We start from the raw sequence: 16,825 nt of genomic DNA on the forward strand, positions 1-16,825 counted from the left end.
ATGTATTGGGTTTAAAGTGTAAAACTGATAAAAATATAATTGTAACCGGTCTTATATATTTTTTAATGAAATTGTTCTAATTGACTTGTACTGATATTATCAGCGGCTGATAATATGAAAATCACATGTGCAAGAAAAAACTGAGAACATATTTGAAATCAGGGCACAAAACAATTAAAAAAAAAAAAAAAAAAAAACATTTTGTTGACTAAGAGGCCTCGTAATTGGAATGAGTACACTCTAAATCCTTTAACGAGGATCTATTGGAGGGCAAGTCTGGTGCCAGCAGCCGCGGTAATTCCAGCTCCAATAGCGTATATTAAAGTTGTTGCGGTTAAAAAGCTCGTAGTTGGATCTCAGTTCCAGACGGATGGTCCACCGCCCGGTGGCTACTGCCCGGCCTGAACAATCTCGCCGGTTTTCCTTGATTCTCTTCACCGAGTGTCTTGGGTGACCGGCATGTTTACTTTGAAAAAATTAGAGTACTTAAAGCAGGCGTAACGCCAGAATAATGGTGCATGGAATAATGGAATAGGACCTCGGTTCTATTTTGTTGGTTTTCGGAACACGAGGTAATGATTAAGAGGGACAGACGGGGGCATTCGTATTGCGACGCTAGAGGTGAAATTCTTGGACCGTCGCAAGACGAACTACTGCGAAAGCATTTGCCAAGAATGTTTTCATTAATCAAGAACGAAAGTTAGAGGTTCGAAGGCGATCAGATACCGCCCTAGTTCTAACCATAAACGATGCCAACCAGCGATCCGCCTGAGTTCCTCAACTGACTCGGCGGGCAGCTTCCGGGAAACCAAAGTGTTTGGGTTCCGGGGGAAGTATGGTTGCAAAGCTGAAACTTAAAGGAATTGACGATTGGTCAACAAGCTTTTTTTTTTTTTTTTAAGAAACCCTTTCTTTTTTGTTTTTTAATCACAAAGTGTCCCTCACAACTGTTTTTCTGATTACTGCTGCTTGCTCAGATTACGCACTTGAAAGGTATAAATTTAAATTGAGGAAAGACAGTTGCAGAATAGATGTGTAGAAATTTGCCTTTAGCTAGCGAGTGGTTGATTGCTGGAACAAACTTCGATCTGTCATTGTGGAAGTAGAAGCTTAAATAAATTCAAGGAAGAACTAGACAAACTTTTGGAGCAAATAGATTGGTGAATGGGAAGTGTTTTTTTAGCTGATGCTGCATAAGCTTGCTTTCTTACATCATATGCCACTATTAATGCTAATTTAACTGAGCAGCTAGTATGATTAATATGGAAATGAACACCCAAATTCATATAAATTGTGCTTCACTTATTAGTTTAGTGAAATTAAGAGGTTCCACCATATTTCTAAAACTAATTAATTCGCATGCACAGTAGTCAACATTTTTGAACTTCTTTTGGCTTTAAAACACAAGGGGGAGGATTTGCACTGAATTTTTATATCTGTTATGTTTACAGTAGGTTAAAGTTAAAAGTGTTAAATTTAAAAGGGTGTGTTAAAATTTAATGTGTTAAATATACACATTAAAACTTTTAAGGATACACATAAAAAAATTATGCTAGTTACAAAGAAACTAATAGTTTTTTCGAATTTTTAAAAAAAGTTAAAATATTTTCCAAGTTTAATGTAATGTAAAATCTGTCTACAGAATTTGGAACTTACCAACCTGAGGGCCTGGATAGGATAAGGTGTAGTTTGGATGTCTTGCCTGGTGTTAATCAACAGATTGAAGGATGAGGAAGGCAGAGAGAAAGGTTATTCTGGTTAACAAATGAAAGGATTGTGAGGGTATGGATAAAATGAACTCAAAATGCATAATTTTGGGAAGGAAAGGAAATTAAGTCAGTTAAGAAAAGGGCATAGAAGCACTACTTATTCGAATAAGCGTTATTTATTCGAAGTAGGGCAATATCATGGCAACTCGTTGTGAAGGTATTCACAATATGAGATATAACTTAAAACAATGCCGACTCTGCAAATATTTTGCTAATTTAGAATTGGCTGTGTATTAATGATGCATTTGCATTTAACTTATACATAGTCTAGACTTTCTCGCAGCCTGAGGCTTTAGCCCTAAACGCATTATAGTTTAAATTAATTTTAATAATTTTCATTATTAATCAGTTGTATTCAAATGGATATCATGCTCCAGACTAGAGCAGCAAAGCAATGGGCACAAAGTAGCAGGAGTGCTGTGGCTTGGAGGAGAACTGAAGGGAACGATTCTCCAATGCATTGCAGCCTAAAAAAATGTGAAACTTGTGAAATGTTTGTGGATCTTTCTGGGAGAGCATATGATCTAGCCAAGGATGATGTCTTTGTGTGTGCTAGGTGTAGAGTGTCAAGAAATTAGGTGTCTATGAGAGTTTGAAGAGTGGGGTAGATGCTCTCAAAGATATTAAAGTGTGGGACCCATCAAGCTCAGCACCTCCATAGAAAATTGGTTGAAAAACTTACATGTCTTCTGCCTCCTTGACCCATAGTCCATGTGCATCCAACTCATGTATAACAAAGAAGAATGAATGTTCTTTGAGGTCTTCTGGTGTTTTCAGGGAGAGCTTTCACATGCTGATTCATGTGTAACATCACACTCAGACCTGAGAGAAACCTGGGTTGGCCTGCTTATATCATAATTGGCTGTGCTTTGGGCTGTGGAGACTGACATCATCATACTTCCAGTTTCTCTATTGATTGATTGTGTGGTGGCATTTTTGTGCATGTAGGGCCACAGTTTTGGAGCTTCAGCTAACTATGGATGTTACTGAAGAGTGTGTGCTGGAGACAGGGAGGACTTGATTATTTTGTGTTTGCAGTTGATGTTTTTTTCTTAGGCTATACAATTCCCCCTGGGGGGGATTGTATAGCCTAAGAAACTATACTACAGAATATACTATAGTTCTGCACTACAGAACTATACAATCCCCCCCCCCCCCCAGCTTTTGACCTTGTTAACAGAAGAGCTCGCCCTGGACACGGTTTCTAGTTTGCCACCATACATGTTTTTTATTTATTTATCAAATTACTAATTATAAGAGCTTGGTGTAATTTTACCTTTCTCACTAAATTTTTTTATCTTAAATCTGCACTATATGGGACATAAAAAATAGGGAGTGAAAACTTTGTTGTGCCCTCTGTAGTGTTTAATTACTTCATGCAACATTGAATAAAGGTTTAATAATATATTAGTACATCTTATGATTTTGTTTTTAAGTTATAATCAGATTTATTTCTGAAATTATAAATCATATTTGGTTTGACTATAACAAAGACACTTTTCCTGATAGATATAAGCCCAAATGGAAGAGATGTTACTGTTGATTTTCCAAAGCAATCCAATTGGACTGGCTTACTTTCAGAAATGGAGAAAGTTCCTAGTATTCATGAGCAAGTTACGTAAGTTATATACATGTTTTTTTATTTATTTATTTTTTTTTTCAAGTTAAAATCTTGATAAATTAGTAAAAAAATTGTATAAGCATTTTCATGGAATACAAATAAATACAGGCAGCCCCGTATAACACGGTTTCGCTCTAACATGATTGATAAATTGCGGCAATCCTTGCACAACACAGTACTTATATAACACAGGTTCGCTCTAGCGCAGTTAGAGAATTGCGGCAAACTTGTCATAACATGGTATTTTTGAGTTTTTGTGTGGGGGGAAACCCTGCTATTATTTTGGAAGTAATTTTTCAACATTTCCATTCTTTTTGTGAATCTCTGCTGTTGACTCACTAGTCATCATGCAAAAAAAATTATTGGGAAATCCCTGTGTTAGGTTCTGTGCTTGTTTGAGGCAATAAAAAATTGTGGCTTCAAAGTGTGCAATTCTTGACATTTAAGGTTTTCACAAGGTTATTTTGGTTTTTATTCGATCATTTATAAATTTTTCCGGGTATGTATAACTAAACTTTGTTCTTAAGAACCATATTGGAATAATTTCTTTGTTGTGAATTAAATTCCAGCTATAAATTAAGAAAGGAACTCTAGAATCAAAGATACAAATTTTGGATCGTCGTAAAAAAGGGGGGATGGTATCATATGTTGCAAAAAGTTTAAATTTAAATGAAGCAATCAATTCAGAGAATGATAGCATAGATGAAAATTCTGAAGTTCAAAATTTTACACTAAAAAGCATACGGGAAGGCATAAACTTAGCTGAGCAATTAGAATCATATTTTTTGAATGCAGATCCTTCGACTGAAAGGAGCACAAAGTTCAAAAGGGAGCTTCAAAAATGCGTAACTCCATACCATAAAATTTACAAAGATCTATCAAGCAAAAGCAAACAAACCCAGATTACCAATTTTTTAAAGAGAGAGAGAGAGAGAGAGAGAGAGAGAGAGAGAGAGAGAGAGAGAGAGAGAGAGAGAAGATACATGAAATCTAGATGCTGCAGAAGAAAGTTCAGAAGGTGAAGACATTCTGAAATTGTGGACAATCTTATTTGTGGATTTGTCATGTTTTATGTAGTTCAGAATAGTCAGTTAATCAGTTAATATTGCTTTGATACAACTGGTCTCTAATGAAAAAAATCATGACACAGTTTTTCCCTCTTGCTTTCACAGCACATGTTTAACATTTCCCAGTTACATGTGTTTAACATATTTCAGTTTTTTTTAAGGGATTTTGGTGCTTGACTGGACTAGTAAGCCAAGTTCACATTTTTCACTTTTTGTTTTAACATAATTTTCAAGAAAGACCGAATAAGCACTTTTTGAATATTATCTTTGTGCTTGTGGTTCCCAATCCACTCAAGGTCAATAAAACATGTTTTATCACAAACATGTTTTTTTACAAAATTTTCCTTATGAAATACAAAATCAACTTCAGAAAAGAAGATATTTGATACACGTATCATTGTATTCAACAATTCCTTTGATGGCCGTTTCAATCCATACTCCTCACATTAAAATCTTTAAAATACAACAATAATTTTTCAATATCAAGATCTTTTGGGCCTAATAGTACATTTTTACATGTTTTACAATTGTTGCTCTTTAAAATATTTTTGGCTAGGTAACCTGAGACATATGCCATTGCATTTTCATCAGAAATATCCATATCCTCACTGTATCTGGTTGATTCTGACTCTTCACTTTGTCAGTGAGACTTACTGGCTCACCAGCATCCTGGTGAACCAATTCAAGCAAAGTATCAGTATGGTTTAAGATTCCAAGAAGAACAGCAGCATCATCTTGAAAATTAGATAATGCACTTTGTTTATTCACAGTTTGCAAACTGTATGCACAGTTTGTCTTTTTCCTGCATAGCTGTTATTTGATTCCTTAAACAATTCAGCAAAACGACAGAATCCTGGCTTATTAGCAATGTTCAACATTAAATTAAATGCTTCAGGGTTTTTTTGCTTGGTAAATTGAGCTTCCTTCTCAATAACTTATAAGTACTTCTTTGAAGGTAAACATTAAAAGCAAAAGCCTTGGGCATGGCTGGAAAACATGGATTGAACACCTCACAATCAGTTGAAGGAGAAACTCAGTATTTGGCCAAGCAAATTTGATAAGGTTTTCCCTTTCAGTGCTTGTAAAACACCAGTCATAAAGATGAGATGCACACGGTCTAGCATTATTATATAATAATGATGCATAATTATCTTGAAGTCGAATACTGTCATACTTTCATACTGCTTTCAGCCAGTGAGTAACCTAGGGAAAAAAAAAGAAAGTCAAAACCATGGATAATAATAATAAAAAAAAAAAAAAGATTTAATATGAGCAGGAATGGCATATATATAGAACTGTACATTTTATGAGGGAAGAGTAAACTCCCCAACCCAATCATGTCTTTACATCTATAAATTCAAATTATTTAATTATTCGATAAACTATTACTTTGATCAATATCAGTGCACTATTCATATTAATGTAGCTGAGTCATCAGAAGTGGGAGTGCAGTAGCACACACTGTTTGAGTAGACTGCAGTTCAAGCCCCTGACTGCTAAATATAGTTTATTATTCATATTAATTAATGTAATAAATTTGGAATTAGTTAATAACTAGCTATTAAGTAGTGGTTTTTTTTTTTTACACATTTCATTAAATAATTCCTGGTTCTATCAATTATGATAAATTACATTAAATGTTCTTTCGGGAATCAATATAATTGCATTCCAGATTTATTACACGAGAAGCACATCTCTTCATAATGTCAGCATGAGTGGCACTTCTTGTTCATAATGTCAGCAGACAAATACAAAAAAAAAAAAAAAAAAGATAAAAATGCACAAAAATAATTATAATGATAGTAACCAAAATGCAACGAAAAATGAAATCGCTATGCTAATAATAATACAGAAATAATTATAATAATAGTAACCGAAATGCAATGAAAAATGAACTTGCTATGCTAATAATAATATGCTACACCAATAATAATAATACACAAATAATTAAAATAATAGTAACCAAAATGCAAAGGAAAATTAACTCGCTACGCTCAACAAATTAATCTTTTCAAACCAGTACCCATTTTATTAGCAATGGGCATGCACGTTAGCACTTTGTGGATTTTGATGGCCGTGTTAGTTTTTAGGTCTGAAATTGGAGGCGCTGGGAGTAATTCAGCAAGTGGACACTGTATCTTATTACTCTGTGGGTGGGTGGGCAGGTACTCTGTTGCAATAGTGACAACCCAATTATGAAGTATCACTCCATAATATGAGAAATGCTCAATGGTGTGTGTGGTTTAATCGAAAAATATTTCTTGACTGAATGTCTGAGTATGAAAGAGGTTGTTTTTGCATGGGTATGCCACTTCCATCATTTCTGCTACCCAGGTAGTATGAACGCATTGTTTATTCATATCTCGTATTGTGAACACCTTTACAACGAGTTGCTTAGGTATTGCACTACTTCGAATAAGTAACACTTCTCTGGTAAAGAAGACTACTGTTCATAAACGGTGTATTCATACTACCTGAGTAGTAGAAATGATGGAAGTGCCATAACCCTGCATAAGAGTATGCAACCTCTTTCATACTCTTAGACATTCAGTCAAGAAATATTATTTGATTAAACCATGCACACCATCAAGCATCTCTCATATTATGGAGTTATACTTCATAACTGAGTTGTCACTATTGCAATAGGGTACCTGCCCACCCACCAATGATGAAGCCATCTAGCTTCAATACAGTGCCGAATTGGTGGTGGCGATGCCCATCTGAGAATAAGTAACAGTAGTCTTCTCTACCAGAGAAGCGTTACTTATTCGAAGTAGTGCAATACCTGGGCAACTTGTTTTGAAGGTGTTCACAATATGAGATGAACAAACGATGCATTCATACTAGCTGGGTAGTAGAAATGATGGAAGTGCCATACCCATGCATAAACAACCTCTTTCTTAGTTACAGATTTATTTTAGTAGGGGGGGGGAGAGAGAGAGAGAGAGAGAGAGAGAGAGAGAGAGAGAGAGAGAGAGAGAGAGAGAGAGAGAGAGAGAGAGAGAAGGCAACCAGCCTGCATTTGTTCTTTAAAAAAAAAAAAAAACTAGCCTGATGCAAGATTTCCCCATTGAAAAGTTAGCCATTAAAAGAAAAACAATATTGCCCATATATGTTTTATTTCAATAAATTTTTATTTAATACAGAACATCACTCTATAGTTTGTGGGGAGAAAATACACACACGAGAGAGAGAGAGCCCAATTTGCTTTTTAATTGTTGTGATAAAAATTTGTGTATATTTATTTATTTATTTTAGCTGTGATGGGTGCTTAATGCTGCCTTTGCGAGGAGTGCGATATAAATGTAGAGTTTGCCATAATTATGATGTTTGTGAAAATTGTTTCAAAACAAAACATGTCCATAAACATCCCTTCAGTAGGATCAGTGAACCAGGTAGGGATTATATTTTCATAAAGAGCATTAAATGAAATCTCTAATTATTGTAATTTTTAAGTAACTGTAAAAGTATTCAATTAGTTATTTACAGTAGGATTTATGAAAAATGGTAGATAATCTGTTAACTAATTTGTCTAGCATGGTGCAAAGAGCCTTCACAAGTTTCCAGTAGTTAACCTTTCTGTCACAGATTTCATGAATTTCTCAGCTCACAGCTAAATGAAATGAAAACTATTTACCTTAGCTTTGCACTTTTTACAAACTTAATTTTTTGATTTGTTTTTGTGCGAGTGTATCATTTTTTTATTTGTGTAAAGTTAAATGTATCTTGAATGCTTCAGAGAAATCTTCTGGAGAAAAATTTGCACTGAATAGCATAATAGTGACTTCTTAATTTACATGAAAGTTATGTTCCAGAATGTCTTGCGCAATTTAAACTTACGGGTAATGTAAATAATCATCAAAAAAGGTGATAATAGGCTTATGAGAGTAACTCTCACATCTAGTTAAGTTACTCTACTGCACTTCTAAACCTCTACAACAGATGCCTAATGGAAGGTTCTTTCCCAACGTAATGGAAAACAGCCTCGCTAAAATTAATACTCAAAAATCCAGATAAATGCCCGCAGGACCTGGCCTCACTGACCTATAGCCCTGCTTTCAGTGCTTGCAAAATTATTGGAGCATCTCCTACTGTTTCACCTTTCGGCATACTACACTGGGTGTCAACTTTCTTCACCCTACCAGTTGGATAAAAAACTGGCCTCAGTATTGAGGATGCTATCCATAGCCTAATTTCATAAGCCACCCAGACCACCATCAAATTCTCCCTGGCCATAATGGTAAACTTTACTGGCACATTTGACTGTATATGGTGGCCCAGTTCATTGAAGAGGCCTCTGGAGTCAGGAACTCTATTATTCATCTGTGATGGTACTAAAACACTGATTCAAATCAATAAAATGCCTTTATTAAACAAAAATACGCATACTGACTGTATAAACTATATATTAAAATAAAATTAAAATAAAATAAGATGGTATATAACAAGAATAAAATGCAATAAAATATAAAATTAAAAGCGCTAAAAAGATATTTAAAATTACTAAAAACCACTGAAACAGAAGCTTTCGGCAGCAGCGGCCGCCTTCATCAGCAATAATGGTTGCAGGTTATCCGACAATCTATATATGCACACATATATGCCCCAGCAGGTCCGCGACACGAACTATGGCACCTGTGCACAGTCCACTTCTCGTGCGTTGGAACCAGAAAAAAATCTAGGCCCCAATTTTAGTTTGGTTCCTCGTAGGCTCCCCCATAGTGGATATAGCAATGGGTATAGAAATAGCTGTGGCCAATCTACCTGAGGTCACAGCTAATGAGATCCAGATTGGGACGTTGTGTGTGTTAGATTCAGCGTGCAAAGCCTGTTCCAATTTAACAGCTGCACAAAGAAGAGCATTAGTAAAATTAAAACAAGATGATAGTATTGTGGTACTATGTGCGGACAAGGGTAGATCCATGGTAGTGTTGAACAAAGATGATTATCGGGAAAACGCCCTTAGTTTATTAAATGATAGGTCTACGTATAGGATCATTCGTAGGAACCCCTTGGGGCGGGCTGGAACAACAAGTTAATAAATTAGTGCAGAGTTGGCACAAAATGGGAAAAATATCCGAGGAGGTTTCCTGGAGGTTGCATGCGTTAGGCTGTCATTTGCCTAGATTTTATGGTCTGCCTAAAGTGCACAAGACTGGGATGCCTTTCAGGCCCATTGTGTCGATTGTGGGCAGTCTGACGCATGCACTATCCAGGTTTTGGCTGAACTTGTATCCCCCGTAGTGGATCACTTGGATTACACCATTAAAAACAGCAGGGAGTTTGTGCAGTTTGTCTGTGCTCGGGAGGTACAAGAGGGTGAGATTATGGCATCTTTTGATGTTGTTTCTTTGTTCACATGTATACCCGTTGAACATGGCTTGGATTGTGTGCGGAAGGCTTTGAGTAGGGATGGTACTTTGAAGGATAGAACAGCCCTAAGTAGTGAAGACATTTGTGAAGGTGTTAGTTTATGCTTATAATAATACTATGTATATAAAGTGCTTAGCATCATAATACACAGCCATTTCTGAATAAACAGAAAATTTTTAAGGTGGCATCGTTTTAGGTTATATCTCATATTGTGAATACCTTCACAACGAGTTGCCATGATATTGCACTACTTCAAATAAGTAACGCTTCACCTAAGGAGAAGTGAAGCGTTACTTATTCGAAGTAGTGCAATATCATGGCAACTCGTTGTGAAGGTATTCACAATATGAGATATAACCTAAAACGATGCCACCTTAAAAATTTTCTGTTTATTCAGAAATGGCTGTGTATTATGATGCTAAGCACTTTATATACATAGTCCAAATTTGTTTGCAGCTTGAGGCTCTAGCCCTAAATGCGCCTTAGCTTATAATAATAATAAAATTCTTTATTAACATAAATTTTATACAATAGTGATTCCTTACACAGAAAGCCAGAGGAGTCTTACAATTTGTTGTTTATACAAGTGATTTTGTTTTATATATATAAAAAAATAATAATAACTAAATAATAAATTAATAGATCAAAGCAAAGATGATAATCAAAATGTAAAAATGAAGTACTAATTACAGCGGAAAAGGACTGCAAGTTGAGCAGATCATGAAATGACATCGGCTAAGATCGGCACTTACATAAATCTCCTTTACAAACAGCAAGATAGGACAAGATGCCATCGCGATATGCCTTGTCTGTCATCCACAGGTCGATGTTGAACGAGTTGAGTGTGTCCAGAGTCACATTTGGGAAGTGCCTCTTGAAATTCTGTAACCGCTGGAGCCTTGAGCACAAGGAGGGAGTACTAAGGAGATGTCTGCCTGGCAAATGCCGACCAACCGTGTTCCAGATGTTGATGTGATCCTGCTTAGCTGAGCACAGATAAAGGAATGACTTTATTTTTAGCACATGGGCTCTGTGGACTATGGGCTTATATTGCATGTTGCAGCAGAGAATAGATTTAGGTGTTGTAGATTTGGTACGACCACAAGTTGGCCCACTTCAGCACCCAGAATTCGAGGCCCCATAGTTTCCTGAGGCTGGTGAGTGGTGCCGCCGACAAAACTTCCAAGGCATAGGAGAGTACACTACAGAAGTAAGTTGCAAGGTATTTCTTGATTATTTGCTTATTGTGCGTTTTGCACAGATCAATTTTCATTCCCCAGAACACTCTCAGGGCTTTGGAATACTGAGCTTGTATTTGTTTTTTATAGGTGAGGTTGGCATCAAGGATTACTCCTAGGAATATGACATTGTCTGTGGGAATCAGAACATTTCCTGCCAATTTCGAAAGTAGAGAAGGTGCAGAATCAGCAGAAGTCATTCGACTTGGGGTAAAGATGAGATAGTTTGACATCTCTGGATTGACTGACAGGCCAAAAAATTTAGCATACTTACAGAATGTATTTAGGTAGCTGTTTACAGATTCAGAGGCGGTTTGTCTTTCTTGTGAATCACCAACATGGCGTTTGTATGGCAAGTAGCAAACAATATCATCAGCATACGATAGGAAAGCTGGAATTTGATCCATCAGTGGAACGAATATTGCTGCAAATAACAAGGCTGAGAGAGAACCACCTTGTTGGATCCCTACTTCGACGCTTTTAGTGACTGTAATGCCATCGCCTTTGAAGTGAAGCATTCTCCTAGATAGCAAATTATTGAGGATCTCGAGCATATTTCCGGATATCCCATAGAATCTCTCAAGTAAGGCAAGAAGGGGGTGTTATTTGGACTGAGTCGAAAGCAGATTTCATGTCCAGAAAAATGATGTGAAGATCTTCGTTGTCATTCCAGGCGCGAAGTATTTTCTGTGATAATGACTGTAGGCAGGTTACAGTAGATCTTTTAGGCATGGCATAATGGGTGTATTCTGGCCTATGCGCAAAGGTTGCGAGTGCTACATCATTATAGATACACTTCTCGAGGCATTTCAGGAAGGGAGAGGCAATTGATATTGGCCTGAAGTCAGCCGGTCTTTTGCACGAGGCTTTTTCGGAACTGCCGCGACTCTGTATGATAACCAGCTTGAAGGCACCTGTGCAAATTTGAGTACTTTGTTGTAGAGTTGAGTGAGCTCTTTGCTAATGAAATAAGAAGCAATTTTTAGACTAAAAAGAGGTATTGCGTCAGTTCCTATGGTGGACTTGTTGGGTAGTGAATTTATTATTTTTATTAGCTGTTCTTCGGACATTTCTGTATTACTAGAAGGTGAAGAAACGTTAAATGCTTCGTTCCAAGGATATGCTTCGAACACATGGTGATCTTGCTTAAAATGCAGCACATACACCATTCCTGGACATCTAAAGATAGAGGGGTGCAAGTATGACTAGTGAACCACACAAGTTTTCCCCTAGATAGCCAGCGGTTCATGAAATTTTCAATAGCAAATTGTTTCCTCTTTTGGAAATCCATCCTTGCTTGGGAAAATTTGGCATATGATTCTTGTGAAGGCAACTTCTTGTAAGAGGCATAGGCTGCCTGTTTTTCCCTAAAGGCCTTGGTCAGGAGGTCATTCCACCATGGCTTTGAGTGGGGACTAAGGATGCAAGTTTTGGACATAGCAGACCTTGCAATGAATTCCATCCATCTCAAAAGCCAGTAGGCAGCCTCATTTTTGTTAAGCTCAGCCAGTATGTTCCATGGGGAAAGTTGGAAAGGGGTAGTAACTTTTCCAATGTTGATGTATTTTGGATTGTATGCTCTCCTGATAGTGTTTGTAGTTTGTTCTTGCATACGTTCATCCTTAGGTGCCTGCAGTGATATCATAGCAGCGATCAGATCGTGATCGGACGGATGGAAGTTCTCAGATATGGTCAGGGTTTGCTTTACTAAATAGTTTGAGAAGATGCGCTGCAGGGTGGCATCACCATGTGAGGGGGGAACATGAATAAAACCAATGCCCATTTCTGACATGTTCAATGACAGAGTATCTAGGAGCTTCTTTGTGGCTGGCAGTGGAAGGTTAAAGTCTCCAAGGATGATGAGCTTTTGCCGATGATTGATTGTCGATAACAGCCATGCTGTCAGATTAAGGACAGAATCCTCAGAAACTGGTGGAGGGAAATAAACGGTACACAGAGAGATCGACAAACCAGCAATTTGGTAGATTCCAAGAACAACTTCTATGTCACTCCTGGATAAGTGGATGCGTTAATCAGGGGTAGCGAACTCCTTTGACAGATTGCTACACCGCCACCTCGTCTCCCAATTCTATTAGCAGCCAGCATGTGATAGCCAAGGTTTGAGGTGAAGGCATCAATTTCCATTTCATCTCTAAGCCAGGTTTCAATCAGAATGACAAAGTCGTACTCTGTGCAGGAAAGCAAATCAAGTAGGCCATCTAGTTTGTTTTTGATACACCTGATGTTTTGTAGGAAACATCGAATGTTTACCTCGACAGAAGGTTGTACTATGATGAGATTACTCTTGGAACGGTATTTGCTTTTCACATAATGATCTGAAATCTCATCATCCCGGGATCAGTGTCGCGTTTGATGTGCCCTCTTACTGGATATTCTAACTGGAATGTGACCGGTCCGATGTTTGCTCGTCATCTCCACGTTAGACATACATAAGTTGCACCCGCTCTCGGATATAATTTGGGAGACTCCGCTAGAGAGGACAGGTAGCTATGCTGGTGTAGTTATGCATTGTTGTGGAATGGGGTTCGGGCTTGATAAGTTCTTGATCTTTGGTGTCCCATAGTATGGCATTACCAACAGACCTCTGGGCCAGTATTCGGCATTGAGGTATTGTTGGTAATTAGGCCCATCAATCTGAATCCTAAAGGAAGCATAAGATGGATGCTTGGTATTGATTTTGAAAGGCTTACCGGGTATGCCTAGTTCCATCAACAGTGCCTGAATTTCTTCAACTTTTGTCAGTGGATCCAGCCTGCTAATGAAGATATTTACATGATTATTGCTGGTGGCTTGGCGATCTCGTATTCTGAGGCTAGTATTAACTACTCTTGTGGCAATCAAGGTGGTTTTGCTGTTTCTGGAATACCGTTGGCGTGGGGATGCTTGCGTCGGTTGAGGTCCGGGCATCTGGCCTTGCTGTGCTCCATTCATGCCTGCAATGTCAGAGTTCTGTTTCATTGATTTTAGCATGGCGCTATAGGCACTGTCTTTAGAGAGTGTAACCAAATCCGTTTCGGGTAGTAGCAATGACTCAGATGTGGGAGATGGGCGTTCCAGTGGGCCAGGACAAGGGAGCCTAGTGTTCACGGGCAAGAGACCTTGTAGTAGGCTTAAGGACTTTTGTTGATAATCTTCAAGCTGGCTAAGACCCGTTAGCGAGCTATTTTCTGAATACAGTTTTCTTAGAATGCCTTCAATAGTTTCAAGTTTCTCTGTGTTACACCCACAAATAGCGCAGCTGACTTGAGCCTGTGATTCCGTTTGAGAACAATTATCAGTAATCCCAGGCAAAAACTTGCTGTTCATAGCCGGTTCAATGAGATTGGAATTGATATGTGTGGTAACGTCATTAACAACATTCAGCATTTTAGAGGGAGAGACTGTGGGGGAGGGAGGCAGGTGCACTAAGGGAGCAACCAATATGTCAGCTGTATCTGACAAATCCCTATTTTGCCTGTGGCAGAGTGCACATCTCCATTTTGATTTTCTAAGTTGCGCAGTCCGTTTTAGATCTTTAATGCCACTACAAAAATTGCAAAAAAGAAGTTGGCATGATAATGATGAACATTTTATTAGGCAGTCAGAAAGTTTTTCGCAGCTCGAGCATGGTTGCATATTTTTAGACAGCATTGTACCCAAAATTCACTAAACACTACAGGGAGAGATATGGCAAGATTGCTGATAAAGTAAAAGCAGAGTACTTACTGACTAAGGAATGTTCCTTCCGGCTAGGATTAAGTAGAGTGGTGAAGAGTTGACCGCTTACTTTTCGCAGTATGTGGACTCCAACAGGTAAATGAATACACACTGTACTCACAATGGCGAACAATAAGGTCCGATTCAACTTTAGCAATTATGCCAGGAAATCCGAAATTACCAAGCGAAATAGTAGCAAAAAGCACTTCGATTCTCATTCCTCACGGACTGTGAATATAGATCTAAGACATTAGATGAAAATTAAGATGGTTAAACTAGTTTAAGAAACTAAAATAATTGAAGTAAGCAGAGCATGTAAATAACCCGACCCGAACAATATCCAAGCAGCGGATGAATATCTAGTACCACTATGTTGTTTCAAAAATGTTATGCCAGCAGATCAGTGGAGTGGCCATGGGTTCACCTATTAGTGCATTTATAGCCAATTTAGCCATGGAGGAGTTTGAAGACAGGATGTTGGGGAGCTCTAGTCCACCCCCATTACAGGCGTGCAAGAGGTATGTTGATGACATGTTCACAGTAATACAAAGGGGATACAAAACAGAAGTACTTAATTGGTTGAATAACGGTTCGCCCTATATTCAGTTTACCTCGGAGGTTGAGGAGGGTGGCTTCTGTTCCTAGATGCGTGTGTGTACAGAGAAGGCTGACACTTGAAAACTGAGGTTTATAGAAAACCGATGTGTCGTGGCTAATACACACACTTTAAAACTGCTCAGGCCAGTTGCCACAGAAATAGTGTGATTAAGGCCGTAATGGGAAGGGTGACGAGCCTAAAAGGGTTATGGCTGACCTAGTAACATGCAGTTACCCCGAGAGCATTATTGAGGGGTGTTTAAGAGACGTGAGTAGCAGTTGAAGGGATGCTTTTACACCTGTTGCCACCACATACATTCCCTTCTATAATGGCATTTCAGACCCATTTCCTGTATTTTATGTTCGTGTAAGATACGCTGTGTGCAGCTGCCGGGTCGGAGACTGCACACAGTAGTGTCCACAATCAAAGAGCCTATTGCAAGTAACGACACTAGTGTGTGTCCGGATTGTGGGGGGAAACAAAACATAGGCTGTGTGATCGCCTGGGAAAAAACAATAGGGCCCTCAAGATGGCCAATTATGTGGGTTCAGCCATAGCTGAACATGCCTGGGAAACTGGGCATGGCATTACAGCAAAAGACGCCATGATCATGGATAGAGTGCATGGCTTTTGAAACCGGAAATGGCTAGAGAGTTTAAGGATATGTTTGTCTGGACGCTATAGTCTTACTAGTGATAAGGGCTGTTGCATTCATCCACTCTTTGAAGCCCTTATCCTAGGGAGAGACGAACAGTTTAGAGTGGTTCGTTCCATTTCCAGTTTCAACACACGAGAAGTGGACCATGTGCTGGTGCCATGGTTCATGTTGCGGACCTGCTGGGGCATATGTGTGTACATATATAGATTGTCGGATAACCTGCAACCATTATTGTTGAAGGCAGCCGCTACTGCTGAAAGTTCCTGTTTTAGTGGTTTTTAGTAATTTTAAATATCTTTTTAGCACTTTTAATTTTATATTTTATCGCATTTTATACTTGTTATATGCCATCTTATTTTATTTTAATTTTATTTTAATATACACTTTATACAGTCAGTATGTGTACTTTTGTTTAATAAAGGCATTTTATTGATTTGAATCAGTGTTTTGGTTGCATCATAGATGAATCATAGTGGCCCAGCGTATTATGAAGGCTTCATTTTGCAAATTTTTCCACAAATCTTTACAACAGCATCAACTCATATTTCAGTGACAGGAACGTTCAGGTGGTAAACAAATTCCAATCCCACTCTAGATCAGTCCACCAGGATGTGACATGGGGCTGCCCCCCCATGTCACATCCTTGGACTCTTTCTCTGGTCCATTGTTATGGACGAGTTCCTGGGGCTATACCTTGCCAAAATCAAACCAATAGCCTTAGCAGAATATTGGTCAATTCCAGTAGCTCACTTTTTGAATTTGAAAGAAACATATGAGAACATGA

At 38.1% G+C, this 16,825-nt stretch overlaps 1 protein-coding gene and 1 pseudogene across 1 annotated transcript in view; both read left to right on the top strand.

The window, feature by feature from the left end:
- HERC2 (E3 ubiquitin-protein ligase HERC2) overlaps positions 1–16,825 on the top strand; it is a 971,627-nt gene that overhangs the window by 482,365 nt on the left and 472,437 nt on the right. The window contains exons 46-47 of the mRNA XM_090372402.1: positions 3,279–3,387; positions 7,716–7,852. Coding sequence (XP_090228528.1) covers positions 3,279–3,387; positions 7,716–7,852 — 246 coding nt within the window. The remainder of the gene's footprint in view (positions 1–3,278; positions 3,388–7,715; positions 7,853–16,825) is intronic.
- LOC150090747 (small subunit ribosomal RNA) lies at positions 69–880 on the top strand (annotated as a pseudogene; the record flags this gene model as incomplete).

The sequence above is a fragment of the Mastigoproctus giganteus genome, chromosome 1, assembly GCF_048544385.1.
Source record: "Mastigoproctus giganteus isolate SK-2022 chromosome 1, ASM4854438v1, whole genome shotgun sequence".
Taxonomy (NCBI): domain Eukaryota; kingdom Metazoa; phylum Arthropoda; class Arachnida; order Uropygi; family Thelyphonidae; genus Mastigoproctus; species Mastigoproctus giganteus.